General features: G+C 40.5%; 1 protein-coding gene across 7 annotated transcripts in view; it reads left to right on the top strand.

Annotated features, from left to right (window-relative positions):
* VPS13B (vacuolar protein sorting 13 homolog B) overlaps positions 1-20,268 on the top strand; it is a 1,123,013-nt gene that overhangs the window by 205,612 nt on the left and 897,133 nt on the right. Inside the window, exon 17 of one of the 7 annotated variants that reach the window (XM_075582643.1) lies at positions 4,528-5,689. The exons of the other annotated variants lie outside the window; for them this stretch is intronic. Coding sequence (XP_075438758.1) covers positions 4,528-4,615 — 88 coding nt within the window. The 3' untranslated portion in view covers positions 4,616-5,689. Of the gene's footprint in view, positions 1-4,527; positions 5,690-20,268 lie in introns of those variants that run through there. 7 annotated transcript variants of the gene reach the window in all.

Below are 20,268 nucleotides of genomic sequence, written 5' to 3'. Positions count from 1 at the left end.
TGCATGTTATATCCCCGCAGTGTCAGCATATATTGGTGTGTAGGGACCTCATTTATTCACCTCCGTCCCTGTGTATTTACTGACGCTCAGGGTTCGTTTATGCGGGGTTCTCTACTGCCTACTTAGCGAATTCAGCTACTCCATTTATGTGTTTATCCACTGATCACTGTGGCAAACACTACAAGTGTGCACTTGTGTGTCTTCAATCAGTGTGTGGGCTTACATTTACCTCACACCGTTATTCACCACACTACATTGTTGCCCTCCATTGATAATACTTTTACAGTATTATATATTTCTGAGAGGCATTACATGTTAGGTGACATTTATTTAATAACACTCCAGTGCTTTCTGTGAGCGCTACGATTTACAGGCTATCCAGTGACGTCATTACCTATCAGAAGCAGCCCTTTTAGCCACGTTACACTAGGCATTGGGTACCTGTGCTTCTGGTCTTTCATTGTGCTGATGTTTTTAGACTTACTTTGACTTCTCACTTGCACGGTTATCATTGTGCAGGTGTCACATATTTGGTATATTTTGCTTAATATAGACCCCCTACGGGGCAAAAGCACGGAATACTTTCAGTTCCTATACTCACAACATTAGACTGGTTCCATTATATTTTAATAGTTTATTCTCAATAAAGTATTTTAATAAACAATAATTTACCTTACTACTTGGTCCAGACTTTCTCCTTTGAACTGCAATTATTCACTCAGTAGGGTACTCTCTCCCACAGACCTTGAGTGCATTATATATAGGGCCTTATCTGTATGTTAGTGTCTATTGCTCCATACAGTATTCTTCTGTGTTTGATATATACATACATACTGATCGCGCTGGGGGGGATGGGGTCCATCCTTCTCAATGGGACCGCCCGCAGCATTAATGCTTCGGTACTACGACCATCACAGTTGCGTGACTGTGGCACCGATGTTGTTGGGTCTTGCTGCATCTGTACCGTCAAGAAGACTGAAACGTCAGGCTATGTGTCAATCCTTTTTCCATTATATTCTTTGTCCTGTGTTGGTAACTCAACCACCTCTGGTATATCAGCTGTGTGTATGTATATATGTATATATATTTATAAGAAAAAAAGAGGAGAGAGCGCACGCCCCATAGCGTAAAATTGTACATTTGATGCTAAAAAGGAGGGGAGTGGAGGGGGGGGGGGAAGAAATACACTCACAAGAGTAAAAACAAATCAGGCAATTTGTGAATAATTCACCACCATCCGGTTTTTCTGCAACAGGAGTCCACAGATCGAAGCTCCCTCAGGGCTGTAGGGCTGCTACCAGGAAACCGGAGATGTCATCACAGGAAAAATTCATCTGTATAAGTCCCAGAGATTGCCTCCAACACTTCAATGGCCGCAATATTGACTCGCGCTCAAAGCGGCCTCCTCGTGCGCATGCGTGAAGTCGTAGTGACGCAATGACGTTCCCTAACGCGTTTCGTCACCAGACGGCGACTTTCTCAAAGGGCTAATAATGGATGCTGAACAGTCTGTGTATTTATAGCCAGCGGGTTGCCCAGCAACCCGTATCTTGTATGGGACAAGCTAAACCACATAATTGTTCATTCAATCGACGTTATAGTGACTCCCAAAAGAGATAATTAGTAATAACTGGCACAAATATACAGAATATAAATGGCGAAACATGAGACACATAAATTGTTGATAGAATGGATATAACTATTGTGATAAGATCATATAGAATAAAAACAAATCTTTATGCAACCTAAATATTACAAACGAAAAATATGAGTGATTAACCTACAAATGACAATTAAGTGAACTATATACAATTGAGAGGATATATATAAAAATAGACCTCAAATAAAATAGCAATAGAAACATATACAATAATATACTTAATATGAAAAAATATAATACAATTCTTAAACAAATATAGAAAATATAGATGAAAACATTATGAATATTGCTGATATAAATGGAAGTCAATATTAATAAACAAATAATGTACCAGAAAAAAATATTTTAAAAATAAAACATATTGAATAGAATAAAAATTAAATAAATTAAAATAACCACCTAGATGATATTGGATCCCAAGGAACCATATATATGAAGTGTAAATAATAATAAAACACTAAATGAAAAATCATCGTATTAATAGACAGCGTGGCAAGGGAGAGACATGATATTAATGCTTCAAATGAATTGTATTAAATTACAAAATATTGAAGCGACCTAAAGGGGGAGGGTGAGAGAGAAACAGGACCACATGAAATGAAAACAAAAGGATAGTGAATATACTATTCCAATTGAAATCATATATATTGGGGGAGAACATATATAAAATTCCATAATGTAATATACTGTATGGGGAGAGGGGAGGGGTAGGAGGGATAACCGAGGGGGGGGGAAGGGGGAGGGAGGGAAAGGGGAGAGACAAGGGGGGGAGGAGGGAGATGGGGGAAGGGACAGGGGGCACAGATGGAGATGGAGGAACCTGCCTACATTAGAGTGAGGAGAGTCCAAACAAGGAAGAAGGTTAGACTAGTGTACTAGCATCCAGACACTCATTGAGTCCACCAGGGGTAAGAGTGCCCAACTGGTGGATCCAAAATGTTTCCTGTTGACAAAGAATCTTGAATCTGTCGCCACCTAGAGCACAGGGAGAAATGTGTTCAAGGCCCATCACAGTCATGGTTTTTGGGTCCTGATTATGTGCCATTTTATAATGGCGAGAGATGCTATTTGTGTTGGTACCCTTTATAACACTTCTCCTGTGCTCCAGGAAGCGAGTACTAAGAGGGCGTGTGGTGCGGCCAATATATCGCTGGCCACAACCACACTGGATGCAGTAGACGACATAGTAACTCTGACAGTTGATGAAATTCCTGACTTGGTAAATAATACCTCTATTGGGAGAACTGAACTGGGACTTAATCTCAAGATGCTTACAGGTGATGCACTGACCACGTCCGCACCTATGGTTACCAGCCGGACCCCCAGTGGCGGGCGTAATGGATGCATCCTCCGACCTAAGTCTAGTTGGAGCTATAATACTCTTCATACTTCTAGCCTTCCTGTATACAATAGAGGCTCGATCTGGAAGAATGCCTTTCAAATCGGGATCGCACCTAAGGATACCCCAATGGTCACTGATGATGTTTGGAATAGATCTAAAAGACTGATTGAATGTGGTAATAAATCTCACAGTAGAAAAACCCATATTTCCAGTGGCCACTGGGGCACCATAAATCAGACGCGACCCCTCCTTTGTAGCTCTAGATTTATGAAACATAGCAGACGTATCCAGAGAATTGACTTTCCCAAAGGATTCGGAGACCAATTTGTCATTGTAGCCTTTGGTATGAAACTTCCGGCTGAGCTGTTCCGACTGCTGAATGAAATCACTATCTCTGGTGCAGTTTCTCCTGATACGGTGAAACTGCCCCACGGGAATATTTTTCAACCACTGTTGATGCTTGTTGCTGGATGCATGAACATAATTGTTAACAGAAACTTCTTTGAAATGGGTGGACGTGACAATGTTAGAGTCCACATCTGAAGTGAGCACTAAATCCAAAAAGACTATTGAAACTGCATCTATATTGAATGTGAATTTCAAACCCAAAGGGTTATTATCAAAAGAACTCAAAATGTTGGATAAAATGGCCTCCTCTCCATCCCAAATCAAAATGATATCATCGATGAAACGGCCATAGTACACGAGGCCCGCCCCAAGATCTTCATTTTGCCACACAAATCTCTCCTCCCAAAATCCCATGAAGAGATTGGCATAGCTGGGGGCGAACCTCGTGCCCATGGCCATTCCACAGATCTGTAAATAATATGTATCTTCAAACAAAAAGTAATTATGATTTAAAATAAATGTAACATAGTCCAGAATGAAATTTTTGTGTTTACTCGGGATACACAAGTCCCTGTCTAGCCAGTATCTTATAGCTTCAATCCCCCTGGCATGGTCTATACAGGTGTAAAGTGAGGCCACATCGCATGTGGCCCAAAGATAAGTGGATTTCCACTTAAATTCCAAATTGGAGTCGATGACATGGAGCGTATCCCTAATATGTGACCTGAGCTTAGCTACAAAGGGTTGGAGATAGTAATTAACATATTGGGATAAGCTCAACGTCATGGACTCCACCCCGGATATAATAGGCCTGCCAGGGGGATTGATCAGGGACTTGTGTACCTTAGGTAGATGATAAAACATAGGTGTACGTGGATGAGTATTAAATAAAAACTTAAATTCCATTTTGGAAATAATACCATCAATTTGTGCTTGAATGAGAAGTTCCTTTAGACTATTTTGATAACAGATGACCGGGTCAAACTCAAAGGTAGTATAGGAGGCCGAGTCACCCAGGAGTCTGCGTGCCTCAAGGAGATACGCAGAAATGTCCTGGATGACCACGCCTCCCCCCTTGTCAGCCTGCCTGATAACAATATTCTGATAGTTTTTAAATTTATTTAATGCGTCCAGTTCTCCTTGTGAGAAATTACTATTGACTTTGACTTTCTTACAGCATAATGCCTCAAAGTCCCGGAGTACCAAACTATAAAAGGCTTCAACAAAACCTCCCTTGGACTGGTAGGGAAAGAAAACAGACCTAGGTCTAAAGGGAGAATGCATTATCTTCAAATCCTCCTCCAGGTCTAGCTCAGCAGTACTAATGGAGTGGATGGATAAATCGACATTGTCAGTATACTCCTGTGACAAATCTAGAAACCCTCCAGATTCCACCAGGAGTTATGTGAGAGCCTCAATGCATACATTTTCCTGTTTACTGAAGGCCCCAGTATCCCCTGCCGGCCTAATATTCATTTATTGTATGTTAAAATGTCTCTTAAGGGTGATTTTCCTAATAAAACTGTTTAGGTCAACAAATAGTTGAAAAGCATTGGGGCCTGTGTTCGGAGCAAATGACAGGCACCTCTCTAATAAAGATATATCATAAATTGACAATTAGACTGAAGATAAATTGAATATACTGCTAACCTCAGGAGTAACCAGTCTTCTTCTGTTCTCCTTCTTCCTCTGTTGCACTCTCCCCGCTCTAACGCCTCTGCTCCTCTTTTTCCCTGACCCTGTGATTTGTTCGCGGTCCCATAGGGGATAGTGCTTTTCCTTGTCCTTCTCTCTCTCTTTCTCTCTCGCCTTTTTCTCCTGTCTCTGCGTTCTGTCTAAAAAATGAGGAGATTTAATGATAGCCTTGGAATCTTTCAGTCTAGTGACCTTGGTGGAACCAGTACTATGATCTGTTCTTACCTGGCCCTCAGGGGTCTCACTATCAGTCTCATCCCCAGGCAGTCTCTCAACCTCTAGGGCCGAATAACGACTGCCTGGGGCTGAGACAGGCCGAGAATCCCCTGTGGTTCTAGGGGAGCCCTGTCTGTTGTCCCGGGGGCCAGATGTATGCCCCTCCCTTCCCCTGGGGGTGTGAGGGTGATAACCTCCCCCCCGAACTCTAGAGCCAGAATGATAGCGCCCACCTCTTCTATTAAAATTGTTGGTCCGTTTCCAGACCCTGACTTTGTCAGTAGCATAATCTTCTTTATCACGACTAAGTTTAAGATCCTTCCTATCTGCTACCTCCTTTTCAAAGGTGATGACTCTCCTACTAGTGATATCATCATATTCTTTGAACTCACCAGTATCAGAGTACGGTTTCAGTAAATCTTGAATAGCATCAATTTCAGATTCTAGTTCTTTCACCTTTGTTTCCCTAAATTGTATTAAAAGTTTCATTAGAGAGAAGGAGCATTTGTCCATTGTATCATTCCATTCCCTAGTAAACTTGAAATTTGTTTCAAATGTGGGGGTTTTAGTAATTCTTAATCCTCTCGGGATTATTTTCCTGTCTACATAATCCTGAAGGGAATATGCATCCCACCAATGACGCATTTCATCATTATTTGTTTTTCGTATATATATATATATATATAATCAAAAAATAAATAGATGATACCTTTCTGTGGCTAACGAAATGCTTTTATTTGTGCGAGCTTTCGAGATACACTGATTGTAACATCGCCGGAAGAAGAGATCAGTGTATCTCGAAAGCTTGCACAAATAAAAGCATTTCGTTAGCCACAGAACGGTATCATCTATTTATTTTTTGATTATTGAAGCTCGGCTAACACGGTACTGATACCTCTACATGTATATATATATATATATATATACATAGTTAAGTTATGGTGGGTAAAAAAAGTGACAAAAACCCTCCACTGCAAAGCATATAGCAAATGGAAATATTACTGTGTGCTCATTTGCACGTCTTAGACAGGTCTGAAACCCCGCCTTTCACCATTATCACACAGCACTTCCACTGCAGCAAGGGATTTTGGGAAATGACATGCAAATGAGCACACAGTGCGACCTTTTGCTTCAAAACCATTTTTAACATGGTTCCCTATAGGTTTAAGCTTGCTGCATGGTCACAGCTTTGAGCACAGCCAGGGTTAAGATGCATGTCATTTTTTTTGTGCAAATGTGTATATATTTTAGTTTTATTATGCAAAATGTGCAATTTTTATTATGCAAGCTTTAAATAGTGTAACTTTTGCTATTAAAACTCAGAGGAAAGCGACATTTCGCACTTTCCACAATTTGCTAGTTAGGTAAAAACACATATTTTGCACCTTCATACTTTTTAAGTCTAAATTAACTAGCACTGAATACAGAAAAAGTTATGAAATTTTGGTATGCAACTGTTACAGATTACAATATAGACATTATGAGTAAAATTATTGTCTTTGTCATATTTTCTTGAGACAAAACCAACAAAAATGTGTTTAAAATGCATCTTTTTCCACATAGTCAATTACTCTTTTTTAATTTACGTAAAAGGTATAGCAGACGTCTTCCATAAAAACATGCTAGCAGGAGATGCATAAAACATTCACTTTTGCTTAAACAAGCACAGCTGTTATTTGAGGTGCCTTAAAATAGCAATCTCCCCAAAAACAAAAATAGATTCATAAGGTAAAGTTCACAATTTGCTGATCTGTTTCCTGCTCTTTATTTATGTTAAATTATGTTTTGCAGAGATTTCACCTGAACATTTTTTTTCTCTGACAGCTGTCACCATGGCAACCTTTGCTGTTTTCAGTGGGTGTAAATGGCAGTAGCCATTTTAATATCCCTTGGAGGCAAGTTTTCAGCAAGGGATATCTGCAGAATGCAGCTATAGAATGTTACAATGGTGGCATTGCTAAATTCGGCAGTAGCAGATGGATGTCACACTGGTCAAAACAATGGAAACAGTTATTTTGCATTAGGATTAGAGTGATATTCTGCGTTAAGTTGCCTAATAAGACACTTGAACCCCACCAATTGTTTTCAGAATATTCTATTTTATTAAAACAATACGTCAGAACAGCCAGAGGACTCTCAAATTAACATGGGACACCTCATCTTCTGAATTGTGGGCATTGCCGCACTCTTTAATACAATGTGCTTTTGCATGCTTTATGATTATATTTACCTTTTAACTCTACTGCGCTGGTAAAAGATAAGCTGTGTGGAATGAACTGATGAAAAGGCCCTGACAGGAAAACAGCGCATTGCTTTTACAGTAAATTGGTAAATCTGTGGCTGATTTCAAGCAGTCCAATGACATGTAGTTTGAAGTAACGGTCTTCAGCTAGACCTTAATAATGTCTGCAAAGTTTGAGTAGATTTTCACAGTTTTCTAATCCATTTAGTACCAACTTTTTCTGGAGCTTTAAGAATTTCCTGTTGTTATAGTGGTTCCTATATTAAAGAGAACAATCTGTCTTCAGGAGATTAATGTAACTGGAGAAAATAACAGAAGTGAACACAGATTCTTAGATGCAAGATTTCTGTGCCGAACACTTTGATTAATTTGGAAAGGACTGAAAAAAGTGGTTTCTCCCCTTTTCCCCCAGGACCACACATGTGTGTTTGGCTCCTTTACCGCTGACCGGCTGATGTACATATCATCCTCCCTCCATTTTCAGGTCGATTGTTTGTTCTACCCCATGCTGAGAGGATGCATGTTGGAAGCTTTTTTCCTACCATTGCACGTGGTGTAGACATAGGCATACTTGGGGCCGCTATCAGAGTTGCTTACCGGAAGCAGCTTCAAAGTTCCCCAGAGACACAGCTTACGTGGCCGTTAGCTGAGGAAACTGTGCCACAAGCCTGAAGAGTGCTGGCATCGGTAGGAGAGACTCCCACACTGCCAGGTCTGACCCTTGCCACACTGCCTGCGAGGTTTTTCCTGTGCGATCGTGCAAGTCCAAGCCCTTGACCCCATGGCCTTGCATTGGGCTGGTTGGATGCAAATTCGATTCTATCTTGGCTACTCACTCCTGCCTACTGGGTATTAAATCCTCAGCATGGCTGACATTCAATGCTGCCAATTTACTCTGCAAGCATCTCTGCTGCTCCAGCTAACTCCCCTGAAAGGAACATTTAGGCTGAGAATTGTGAACCGGGTGCGGGCGGCTAAGCCTAGGAAGGCTGTAGATAAAACTAAACATCTGACAGTTGTCTCCTGTGATGGGCAGCTTCCACCAGAACATCCTAAGCAGGTTTGCCATAAATATATTACATTTTACATGCCAAGGAAGAAGCTCTGTCTTCATTTAACACATGTTGAAGGCTTTGTTTATAACGACATTGTCATCATTTAAGAAACATATGCAGTAATCCTCATTATCTGCAACTAAGAGCGTTGGGTCCCCTTCAGATGATTTTAACATCTTGAATCCCTTTTCTTCAGAGTAGGTCAGAGAAGTTTCATGAATATGAACATGGACATGAGCTCATTATGGCAATGAGGCAAACAATGGAAATTGAGGATGTACCTCAATGCAGTTGACAGCCTTTAGAGGTCCACAAAGAAAGACCAGGCTATTTCTAGTCCATCAGGTGACCAACGGTCTGATTGATTATGAATGACAGAACCTTGACAAAAAATTAATGGCATTGAGAAGATTTGTAAAAATGTACACTTACAAGCCAGCTATTGCTATGGCCTGTATCGCCAGAACCATAAAGATCGGAATTTCGAAGAAAATTTTGAACTAGGTGTGAATAGATAGTGTGTTCAATGATTGTTCTCCCAACAGGGAAGCAATAGATTTTTTTTTTGTGGGTAATCATCTTTTGACAGTGTTTGATTTGTAGGCAAAGTACTATACTTTCGGTGTCCGCCTGAAGCTCCTTGTTGCTTAGATCCTGGGCAGCTTATGCTTATTTGAAGAACTAGCTTGTTTCACTTCCCATTTCTGGTGAAGCTTTGTTTAGAGAAGGATTAGAGAATATAATTTTAAGGACGTTACAAAGGAAAAGGTGCACATAGTACTTCAGGAGAAGAAGCCTAGAATATTGGGCATATTTATAGACATTACTTTCGAGTTGCCAGGAGATGCTACAAACCCATGAGATAATTCTCACTCTAATTCGGTTTTACATTTCCGTCTTAGGAGGAGAAAGAGGAAGGGGTAAGCAGGGATCCATCAAAACATTACCAATAAATCCCTCTTGAAGGAAGGCAGACTCACTCCATGGACATTCCAGCTATAGAGTGAAGAATCTCTCAGTTAAACGAGTGCTGGGTCCAGATCACAATGGATGTGTGGGTTTGTCATATCCTAGAGCTAGGCTATGCCTTGGAATTCAGGATAATTCCAGTAAGAACTTGTTTTATGATATCGCGATTACGGAAGGACCCAATTAAGGCTCAAACTTTACTGGACTCTATGCACAAGCTCCTGTCACAGAAAACTAGAAAGGGAATGGAATATACGCAAACCTTTTTTTGTGCCCAAGTCGGGAGAATTTCAGGCAGTCCTGGACATGAAATATGTGAACAAATAAGTACAGGACCATTAAAAATACAAACATTGAGATCCACAATGTGGGGATGGTGTGGGGACTTTTGGGCATCAATCCCAATAATGCGTTTCTTCACATTCCTATTGTTTTTCACATTTCATTTTCTTTATCAGGCACTTACAATTGTCAGCTCGTCCTGTTGGACTAGCGACACCACCATGGACCTTTTTACAAAGGTTCCTTCAGTATTTGATGGCTTTTTTCAGACAGCCTGGCATTTTCATTTTGCCTTATGCAGACTATTTACTGATTTGGTTAAGATTAGAAACGCAAGTTGTAAGTCAGTTAAATGAGGCTCTAGAAATTCTCAAGGATCATAAATGGATTACAAACATAGTAAAAAGCGCGTTACAACCAGGATCCAGTTCTTGGGTCTGTTTTTTGATACCAGAGAAGGAAGGGTGTAATTTTCAACAAATTAGACCATGTGCATTAATTATGGAAGAGGCAAGACATCTGCGCTTAACCCATGAATTGCAAGCCCATCTGTCAGTGACTGGGTTAAAGAGAATACCCTTGTTCGAGGATTGTACGAGTCTTCTCGATAAGGCTATCCTGCCAGAAAAAGTGGGGGGAAGATGGCAGAAACCTATTATGAGGAAAGGACAACACCACAGTGGTTAATCCTCCCAACAGACGCCAGCAATGTAGGCTGCAGAGCACAATGTGGTGATACATACATATATGGTCAGTCGTTGCTTGAGTAAAACATCGTGGAGATCAGAGCAGTATTTTATGCCATAAAATAGTTCATCCTGCCTGTTCGTCAACAAACTTCCTGATTTCAGAGCCTTCCTAACAAAGAGAGAGGTGCCACAAGTTTGAGGCCATGAGGAAAGTATCTATGATCCTTCAATGACAAAGTTGAATGTATCGTGTCTCTAGACAGTTCACATTAAACAGAGATTGAATGCATCACCTGACTTTAAGTTACAATAGTATTCATCAGCTGCAGTCCGGACCTTTAACATCAGCAGCTCCCTCGGTTCCCGTCTGACACTCCATGGTTACAGTACCTCTCCCTAATTGTGGCCACTTTTAGTACACTGTGTGTTGTTTTTTACTTGGAATCATTGGGGTGTTATTTGTTTGGTGTTATTGTGTTCATTTGATATAGCTCACAATATTTGCACTATTTATATTCACCTTTGCACTGTTCATGCACTTTCATTGTGTATTTATCTTGCATATGGTTTACTGATTTGTTTTTGTGTGTTGTTCACTTTTTACTCATTTGAGTATATTCACTTTAGGTGCACTTACATTATATTATTGTGTATTGCATCCATTAAGTAAGTATTGTCTTTCTCTCTTTCATAGTATTTTTCACTTATGTAATCTTGATCAGTTGTATTTATCTTTCATTTGTTTCACAATTTGGTGATCACTTTAGTTGATTTATTGTATTCATTGACCATTGAGTTTTTAGTTGGCATGTTAACCAGATGATCTTTTGAGATCTTATTAAATATTAAATGCTGAATTACCTAATCCCTGGTGCGCTGTGTGCATTCTTTTTGTGTGTCTCAGAAGATGGTATTTCTCCAGATTGCAGAGAGAGAGCGTTGCACTGACGGATCTTATAGCAATTGATGTAAATTGCAAGGCTTCTACCTTTTGCTCAACTTGGTGTGAAGTTGTAGTCAATTGAACTAAGTCAATCCTTTGGAATTTTGTCCTACCCTATATTTCCTCCCAAACCCAAGATATAGGGGGTCCTAAAGAAGATAGCATAGGAGACAGCAGTAGTAATTATCACAGTTCTTTATTGCCCGAAGCAAATATGAGTTACAGACCTTGTAGTAATGTCAGTTGTCAAGCCATGAAGACTTCTAGTGATACTATATACAACCTACCTAGGGCCTGTTTTTTCACCTATACCCACCTATATCCAGCGTTCCTAGCATTGCCAGTTTGGAAATGTAAAGGGGGCTGTTGAGGTCTGGATTTTCCCACCAGGTCATCAAGACAATGTTACAATCACATATTTAATTAACCACAAGGGTTTGTTTTATATGTAGGGCCTATTCTCTTTTCTTTTTTTGTACACATGTTTTTTTATTAGGGTTGTAAAAGTATGGATACATATAGTTCTTACATATGGGTAACATGATACCCCTATAGACAAAATATTGACCCAAATTTTGAGTTTACACAGAATATTTTATACAGGTTAAAATAAAATAATGTAGGGGGGTGAGAGGGGTACCAACCACTACCTTTGAGCCTTTGTATAATCATTTATCTATATAGCCATTTGGACCCTTGCCCAGGACTTCGTCTACGCTGAATCTTGGTTCTGGATATTCTGCCATGGTTCCCAAATTTTATTGAATTTGTCTTTTGAGTGTTTCAAAAATGCAGTTAGCTGTTCCATTATCATAACCTCGTTAATTCTATATATTACCCATGCTCGTAAGGGGGACAATAAGCTTTTCCAAGCAACTGCTATTTCGCAGCGGTTAGAATGTGATATTAATCGTTGGACCATGTGGCTCGCCTCCTCAACTGGTTTAGCCAGAACATTAAGTCAGAGGAAGAAGATGAATGATCGATGCAGCAGAGGCTCCAAATTACTGGGACTCACCCGGTAAAAGTTAAAAGCAGTGCTTTATTGGAGTTACATTAAAAAGTGAAACACTCAGAACAAACAAAAATAGAAGAACCTCCTCCCACGCGTTTCGTGCATGAATTGCGAGAAAGGGCAATTCATGCCCGAAACGCGTGGGAGGAGGTTCTTCTATTTTTGTTTGTTCTGAGTGTTTCACTTTTTAATGTAACTCCAATAAAGCACTGCTTTTAACTTTTACCGGGTGAGTCCCAGTAATTTGGAGCGGCTGCTGCATCGATCATTCATCTTCTTCCTGATTTCTCGGATCGTGGCAGTGCCGGGGAGTGACGTCACTCACTTTCGACACAGTGACACGGGGAGAGAGAGCGAGAGCAACGGAGGACGGCTTCATCATGAGTACTTGCAACTCCAGGCTGATCCCTATCACACTGCACCACATACAACGGACATTGCTTTTGTCTTAGTTTGCTTAGCAGTTTTCTCTCCAACACCCTCTCCCTACTCACGCTCCTTCATTCTCCATTACGCTGACCACTGGCACATGCCACCAGGTACATTGCCTTTGAAGACAAGAAACAAAAAAACAGCGCAAAACCGCATGGTGAAGTATATCAAAATATATAATTATATTAAAATGGTGAGTATTCAGCGAACATTAAGTAGAAAGAACGAGCGCATTGAGTACATATCACACAACAGGTTACCACACTACGACAGATGGCGTGAATCACTGGTAGTCTTCGTTGGAGAAATTCGTGATGTCAGCCCCACGTTCCAGGTAAGTGGTATCTTAGGAACTCTGTCTGTCCTGTGGCCTCGACCCCATCAGCAGAAGATTCCTCTCAGGGACACTGGCGTGAAGAAGCTCAGACTGCAGAATCGCGTCGCCGCTGAATGACGTAGCCGTCACGTGGACGATGGTCCCTTCCGTATACGTAGTGCGGGGATCAGTCCAAGGCGGGACAGAGTGATAGCCCCACAGTGGCAATGGCAGTATAACAGCTACTAGGAGCCAAAAAATCGCTAGCTATATCCGCCACTCTACAGATAGCAGCAATGGGAGGTGGGCTATAATTCAAATAGAATTGGATAAAAACTCGTAACTAGAGAAGTACTTATCCTACGCGTTTCGTAGCTGTCGGCGCTACTTAATCAGGGAAAGGATTCTCAATGCGCTCGTTCTTTCTACTTAATGTACGCTGAATACTCACCATTTTAATATAATTATATATTTTAATATACTTCACCATGCGGTTTTGCGCTGTTTTTTTGTTTGTCTAGTGTTGTCGGAGTGTTGAGCCACCCTGAAGTATCACAGCTGCAGCCGCCAATTGATATTACAGATAGTGTATGTTTTATTGTGCACTCTAAGGTTAAGGGTTCATACAAAGGTGTATTTTGAACAACGCTCATAGTATACTCACAGTAGTTTTTTTTAGTATTTTAGTTATATAGGTTTATTTAGCTGCTCACTGTATTTCTTTTACTTGTTCACATTGCCTTTGAGCTCTGCAGACGGCTTTTCCTATCTACATTAAGTCAGAGGGTCTAGTGGGATCTCAAGACCTGTTGTCTCAATGATGATTCCCTGAACTACTTAACAATATTTTTTAACTGCTAGACATTTCCACCAAATGTGGGCCATATCTCCGACCTGCCCACACGCTCTCCAACAGAGATCTGTAGCCTCAGGAAAATTCTGTTTGTCTCGCCGGCATGAGATACCATTGATAAGAGAATTTTATAGATGTTTTCTTTTGTAGTTGTGCATATAGAAGATTTGGCTGCATTGTCCCAAATGTCTTCGCAGTCCTCCCTGTCAATATCTATCTCTATGTCCCTAGCCCATTTGGTCATGTATCTGTGGTCTGGGGTGTTCCCTACTGACTCTAGTCCTGCATATATCATAGTAATTAATCCTTTTTGGTATCTTTCTCTTTTACATAATGCCTCGAAGTTTGCTGGCTCTGGGAATTCTAACTTGTAGGGCCTATTTTTACTCGTTTTTGAAAAAGGGTTTGTCTCCTTTTAAAAGAAACCTAGTATTATTATTTTTTATAGATATACAGCTCAACCCTGTTATAGCGCGATCTGCTACAACGCAGATCCGCTTATAATGCAGTCTGAGCATGGCTCCCGATTTAAAAACATTTTTTATTATTATTATTATAACATTCAATGCTTTATTGCTAACGGACACACATACATTCACACACTCCTCCCCCTACACCAATAATTTTACTATACCATGCAGGAATCGAACCCATGACCCTTCATACACTACTAGCAATTCTCTAGCTGCTACACCATAGGATTGGTGTGATGTCAATGACTCTATAAACAAACTTAACTTCTACTGCACAGTACTGAAAGGAAGTTGAGTTTGTTTATAGAGTCAATTACATCACACCAATCCTATGGTGTAGCAGCTAGATAATTGTTACTAGTGTATGAAGGGTCATGGGTTCGATTCGTGCATGGTATGGTATAATTGATAAATTATTATTTTATATAATTTATAAATAATAAAATAATTAATCAAGTATACATTATAATTAAAATTAAAATAGCTTTATATGTCAAAGTTTATTTTTTTTAATTTTTTTTAAATAAGTAAAACCCTTCCCCGGTGCCTGTTAAATTCACCTTTTGATTTTGACTGTTTCGGATATTTCCCTTCTGGGAAATTAAAGTTAGCACGTTGGGCCATTCTTCTGGTGAATCAATAAACAGCAGTAGCGTCACTGGATTCATCCCTTCAACATCTGCTCTGTACTTGTTAGAACTTACCTTCTTATAAGTTCTGGCAATTTATACACAACTTTAAGACTATAACTTCTATGTAACCCTCTATGCCAGGGGAGCAAAATCTTTTTTCCCTGCGCCCCCCTGCCGGCTGTTCCCCTTGCAAAATACAAAGGCCTTCACCGCTTCCACTGCACTTAATTTAAGTGCCTTCGGGAAGCGCTCGGGGCCTCTGTAAACCCCGCGCTCCCTAGTTTGTGCACCGCTGCTCTATGCTAAACTTTCCTCTCAGGCCTGATTTATAATTTTGCTCTCAAAAGTAATTTAATCTAATACCTGGGAACCCTCTCCTCCTAACTTTCTCTCCCTACCATATGCACTGCATCCCAATATGCCCTCCCTATTGCACTTTCTGTTTGCAGTTTCCTCATTCCTTTGTAAACTTTTCTTCCCAACTTCCACACTCTCCTCCTCCTATCCACATCTCTTAGTCTATCCTTCCCTCCACCTTTGCATGTGCCCCCACACTGCACCACTATTTACAGAACTCTATCCCAGCTACTTCTGCACACCTCAATAAAAAGAACTCCTACAAATCCTCTTCTCATCTCCTTTCTCTCTCTCTCTCTCTCTCTCTCTCTCTCTCTCTCTCTCTCTCTCTCTCTCTCTCTCTCTCTCTCTCTCTCTCTCTCTCTCTCTCTTTCTTTTTCTTTCTCTCTCTCTCTCTTTCTCTCTCTTTCTCTCTCTTTCTCTTTTTCTCTCTCTCTCTCTCTCTCTCTCTCTCTCTGTGTCTTTCTCTCTCTCCTCTCTCTTCCTCATTCCTTTGTAAACATTTCTCCCCAACTTCCCCACACTCCTCCTTCTATCCACATCTCTTAGGCTATCCTTCCCTCCACTCGGTCAACTCTTACAACTCTATCCTCTCCTCCTCTCTTGATCTATATTGCCTTTCTAGGCTCCGGTACACCCATCCCTCTAACCCATGGCCGTGACTAAATTTACAAATGCTTCTTTCGCATCGGCACTCGGTCCTCTGAATGCCAATGGAGGAAATCTCACACTCTGGCTATAAATTTCTCCTCTCCTGTTTTAACTCTCTCAGGCTAAACACTACTTTTCCTCACTCATCAACACTCACAAATTCAATCTACGCCATCTTTTCTCTGTGTTTGACTCCTTCCTCCGATCTTCTCCTTCCACTTCCCATCCTTCCTTCACTTCTCAAGCCTTTGGCGATTACTTTAAAGGCAAAGTGAATGCTATCCACTATTGGATTCCTGCTGTCCCTTCCCTTCTGCTTTTACCTAAATCGCCTTCCACTCGACTCATTTTCTTAGATTAGAGTTGGAAGTTTCTAAGTTGATCTTCTCTTCTCCCTCTACCACATGCCCTCTCGATAATATCTCTTCACACCTTATCAGAACTCTTACTCCTGTCTTTGTCCACACACTCACACACATTTTCAATTCCTCCCTATCCTCTGGCACTTTCCCCTCTAACTTTCAGCATGCGGTGGTCACACCTATTCTTAAAAACAAACGAGACCTTACATGCCTTACTATTTACCACCATGTATCACTGCTGCCGTTTGCCTCCAAATTCCTAGAATGTCCTGTGTTCTCCCATATGATCAACTTTCTTAATTCCCATGCCCTCCTGGACCCTTTACAATCTGACTTTCATACAGCTCACTCAGAGACTGTGCTTACTAAAGTAGCCAATGATCTACATGAAGCAAAATCCCAAGGTCACCTTCCCTTCTAATCCTACTCGATCTCTGCTGCTTTTGATACTGTCGATCACACTCTCCTCCTTCATATTCTAAACGCAACAAAGCTCTATCCTGGTCATTACACCTCTTCCATCGCATATTCTCTATCTCTGTTGCTAATATTTCTTCGTCTTCTGTTGATCTATCTGTTGGAGTACCTCATGGGTTTATTCTGGGACCACTCTTTTTCTCTCTAGACGCGATCACTTGGTGACCTCATCAACTCTTTTGGCCTCGGGTATCGTCTCTGTATTTTTAAAGGAGGACTCATATAAATGGACTTAAGATGGTTCACGCTTTTATTAAAGAGTACTTGGATGTAACTTGTGTTTCTCTGGGGGGTAGGGGCATGGGGGGGGGGGTTGAAAGTCCTCAAGAGCCACCACCAGGTCAAGCTTTCAGGATATTCCTGCTTCAGCACAGGTGGCTCAGATGGACCCATCTGTGCTGAAGCAGGAATATCCTGAAAACCTGGTGGTGGCCCTTGAGAACTGGAGTTGGCCACCCCTGCTTCAAAGGCTTCTGTCGAATCACAGTTGCTGACTAACCAGGTGAATGCTAGAAACACCATCTTTGTTCTAATTGGAACAATAAAAATGCCATCGGTATTTGACAAAGATGTCTGTGATACAATTCCGAGTGACAAAAGCCAGATCTTTTCTGTAAATGGGCAGCAACAACTGGCTATGTTACACTTTACTATTAATTTGTACGTTTCTTATGCTTAAGGAGGTCAGCACTTTTTATATTTTTTATAGGGCTGCTTATTATGAATACGTGCATGAAGCATGTGGTGAGATATAATCAAGTTGCCCTTTCAATGGTAACTATGTCTGAAGCATGTAGTATAACTCCTAAGAGACCTGTACATAATGCTGATATGGAGTTAAAATATTTAAACAGCTGTAGGGCCAACGCAGACTCTGTCAGTATCTGCATGATGTATCAGAGGGTTGTAGGTTATCCTTGTAGGCTTAATGACAAGGTGTGTCCTTTACCTTGGCATGTATATATATATATATATATATATATATATATATATATATATATACACATATATATATATATATATATATATATATATATATATATATATATATATATATATGAACAACAAGAAAAGAAAGCGCCCGATCCTAGTGCAGCATGAAAAAATACAATTTAATAAAAATGAATAGAACCAACAAATGCAAACTCACAAACACATGAATAATAAAAGCATGTAATGAGTATACTCATTCGCCAACCGCCCACGATATGCCTCTGTTTGCGCGCCAATCTCTCCGTCTGTGTAGTCCCAGCTCTTCCGAACCGACATCCAACAGGGGATACAGGAATGAGACCGCCACAGTGTGACCCGGAAGTCCTCCACACTATCAGTGTATTCCGGATATGAGGTCTGTTGTTCGTGACCCCACAACGCAAGGGCTGACCAGAAAAGTCTCTCTAATGTCCCACAAGTGGTCCGTGGTGAATGGGCAGTATAGAACGAGTATAAAAATATACCAGCAGTGTAGCAGCAGCTAGAAAAGCGTTTTCTATCAATCAATCGTTAGTGTTGGAGGGGGGGGGGGGGGCGAAACTGGTTTGCACACGGGACCCATTGTTTCCAAGTACAGTCCGACTGACATAAGCTTGAGTATTTATATATATATATATATATATATTATATATATATATATATATATATATATATAAATACATGTAGAGGTATCAGTACCGTGTTAGCCGAGCTTCAATAATCAAAAAATAAATAGATGATACCGTTCTGTGGCTAACGAAATGCTTTTATTTGTGCGAGCTTTCGAGATACACTGATCTCTTCTTCCGGCTGTGATCATTGTAACATCGCCGGAAGAAGAGATCAGTGTATCTCGAAAGGTCGCACAGATAAAAGCATTTCGTTAGCCACAGAACGGTATCATCTATTTATTTTTTGATTATTTATATATATATATATAAAATATAAAAAATATATATATATATATATATATATATATAAAAATATATATATAAAAATATATATATATAGAATCCCTTGCTGCAGTGGAAGTGCTCAATGCTGGGTGATAATGGTGAAAGGCGGGGTTGCAGACCTGCCTAAGACATGCAGATGAGCATACAGTTCTATTTACATTTATATATATATATATATATATATATATATATTATGTATTTTTCATTGTTTTAAGCAAAAGATGTTAAAAATGCAGCTAGAAAATATTTTTGTGGATTCTCTCCCCCCCCCCCCCCCCCAATTAGAAATTAAAAAATAAAGATGATAAAACCGAGATAAAATAGTAAATTAAATACATTCATCACAAAAGCCTCAATCCCAACAAAGCCAAAAGGTGATCCGGCAAACATTGGTGCGTTACTACATTGGTGATCTAGACTTTATGGCATGTACTGTATATAACTGCTGTGCATCGTAAACCCTTTACTCCAGTGACTGGAGGCCAGGGCGTGCTTACCTGCAGCCTTGGAGGATGGAGGGGGCCTGCTAGAGGCCTGCCGGAGGTCCCGCAGAGGTGCCCGTCACTTCCACCGGCCTCCAGCAGGTCTCCTCTGAGAGGCACCTCCGCGGATCTGAGACATGTTAGGGTCTCCAGCAGATGCCCCCTGACACCCGTGGCCTGGGACAGTACTGTGTCTGTAAGTTCCCCCTACTTACCACTTAGAATGTAAGTTCTTCAGGGCATAGACTCATTTTCCTAACGTTTTGTCTGAAGCGCTTTGTTTATTTATTTATAAAATATTTTACCAGGAAGTAATACATTGAGAGTTACCTCTCGTTTTCAAGTATGTCCTGGGCACAGAGTAAAACAAATAATACATGGTTACAAGTACAGTTATAAATGAACAGGGTATACATTATATACAAGACATTGCGTGCACAGTTAAAGAAAATATATATTATGAGCGTATGAAACAGTTACAGACCAGGTTAAAATGTGAGACAGCCTTAGATTTGAAAGAACTTAAACTGGTGGTGGATGTGAGAGTCTCTGGTAGGTTGTTCCAGTTTTGGGGTGCACGGAAGGAGAAGGAGGAACGTCCGGATACTTTGTTGAGCCTTGGGACCATGAATAGTCTTTTGGAGTCTGATCTCAGGTGATAAGTGCTGCAAGTGGTAGGGGTGAGGAGCTTGTTCAGGTAGCTTATTCCCATTATGTATTGCATTAGTTTGTCAAACATATTACATCTGTACAGCGCTGCACAAATAAACATATACCTTTAAAAAATTAAAAATTAAAGAGGGTGGGGGAGCGAGGTGAGCTGAGGGCTGGGTTAGATAGGCTGGAATT

The sequence above is a fragment of the Ascaphus truei genome, chromosome 2, assembly GCF_040206685.1.
Source record: "Ascaphus truei isolate aAscTru1 chromosome 2, aAscTru1.hap1, whole genome shotgun sequence".
NCBI lineage: Eukaryota > Metazoa > Chordata > Amphibia > Anura > Ascaphidae > Ascaphus > Ascaphus truei.
Note: the sequence above shows the minus strand (reverse complement) of the source record. Positions and strands in the feature narration are given on the sequence as shown.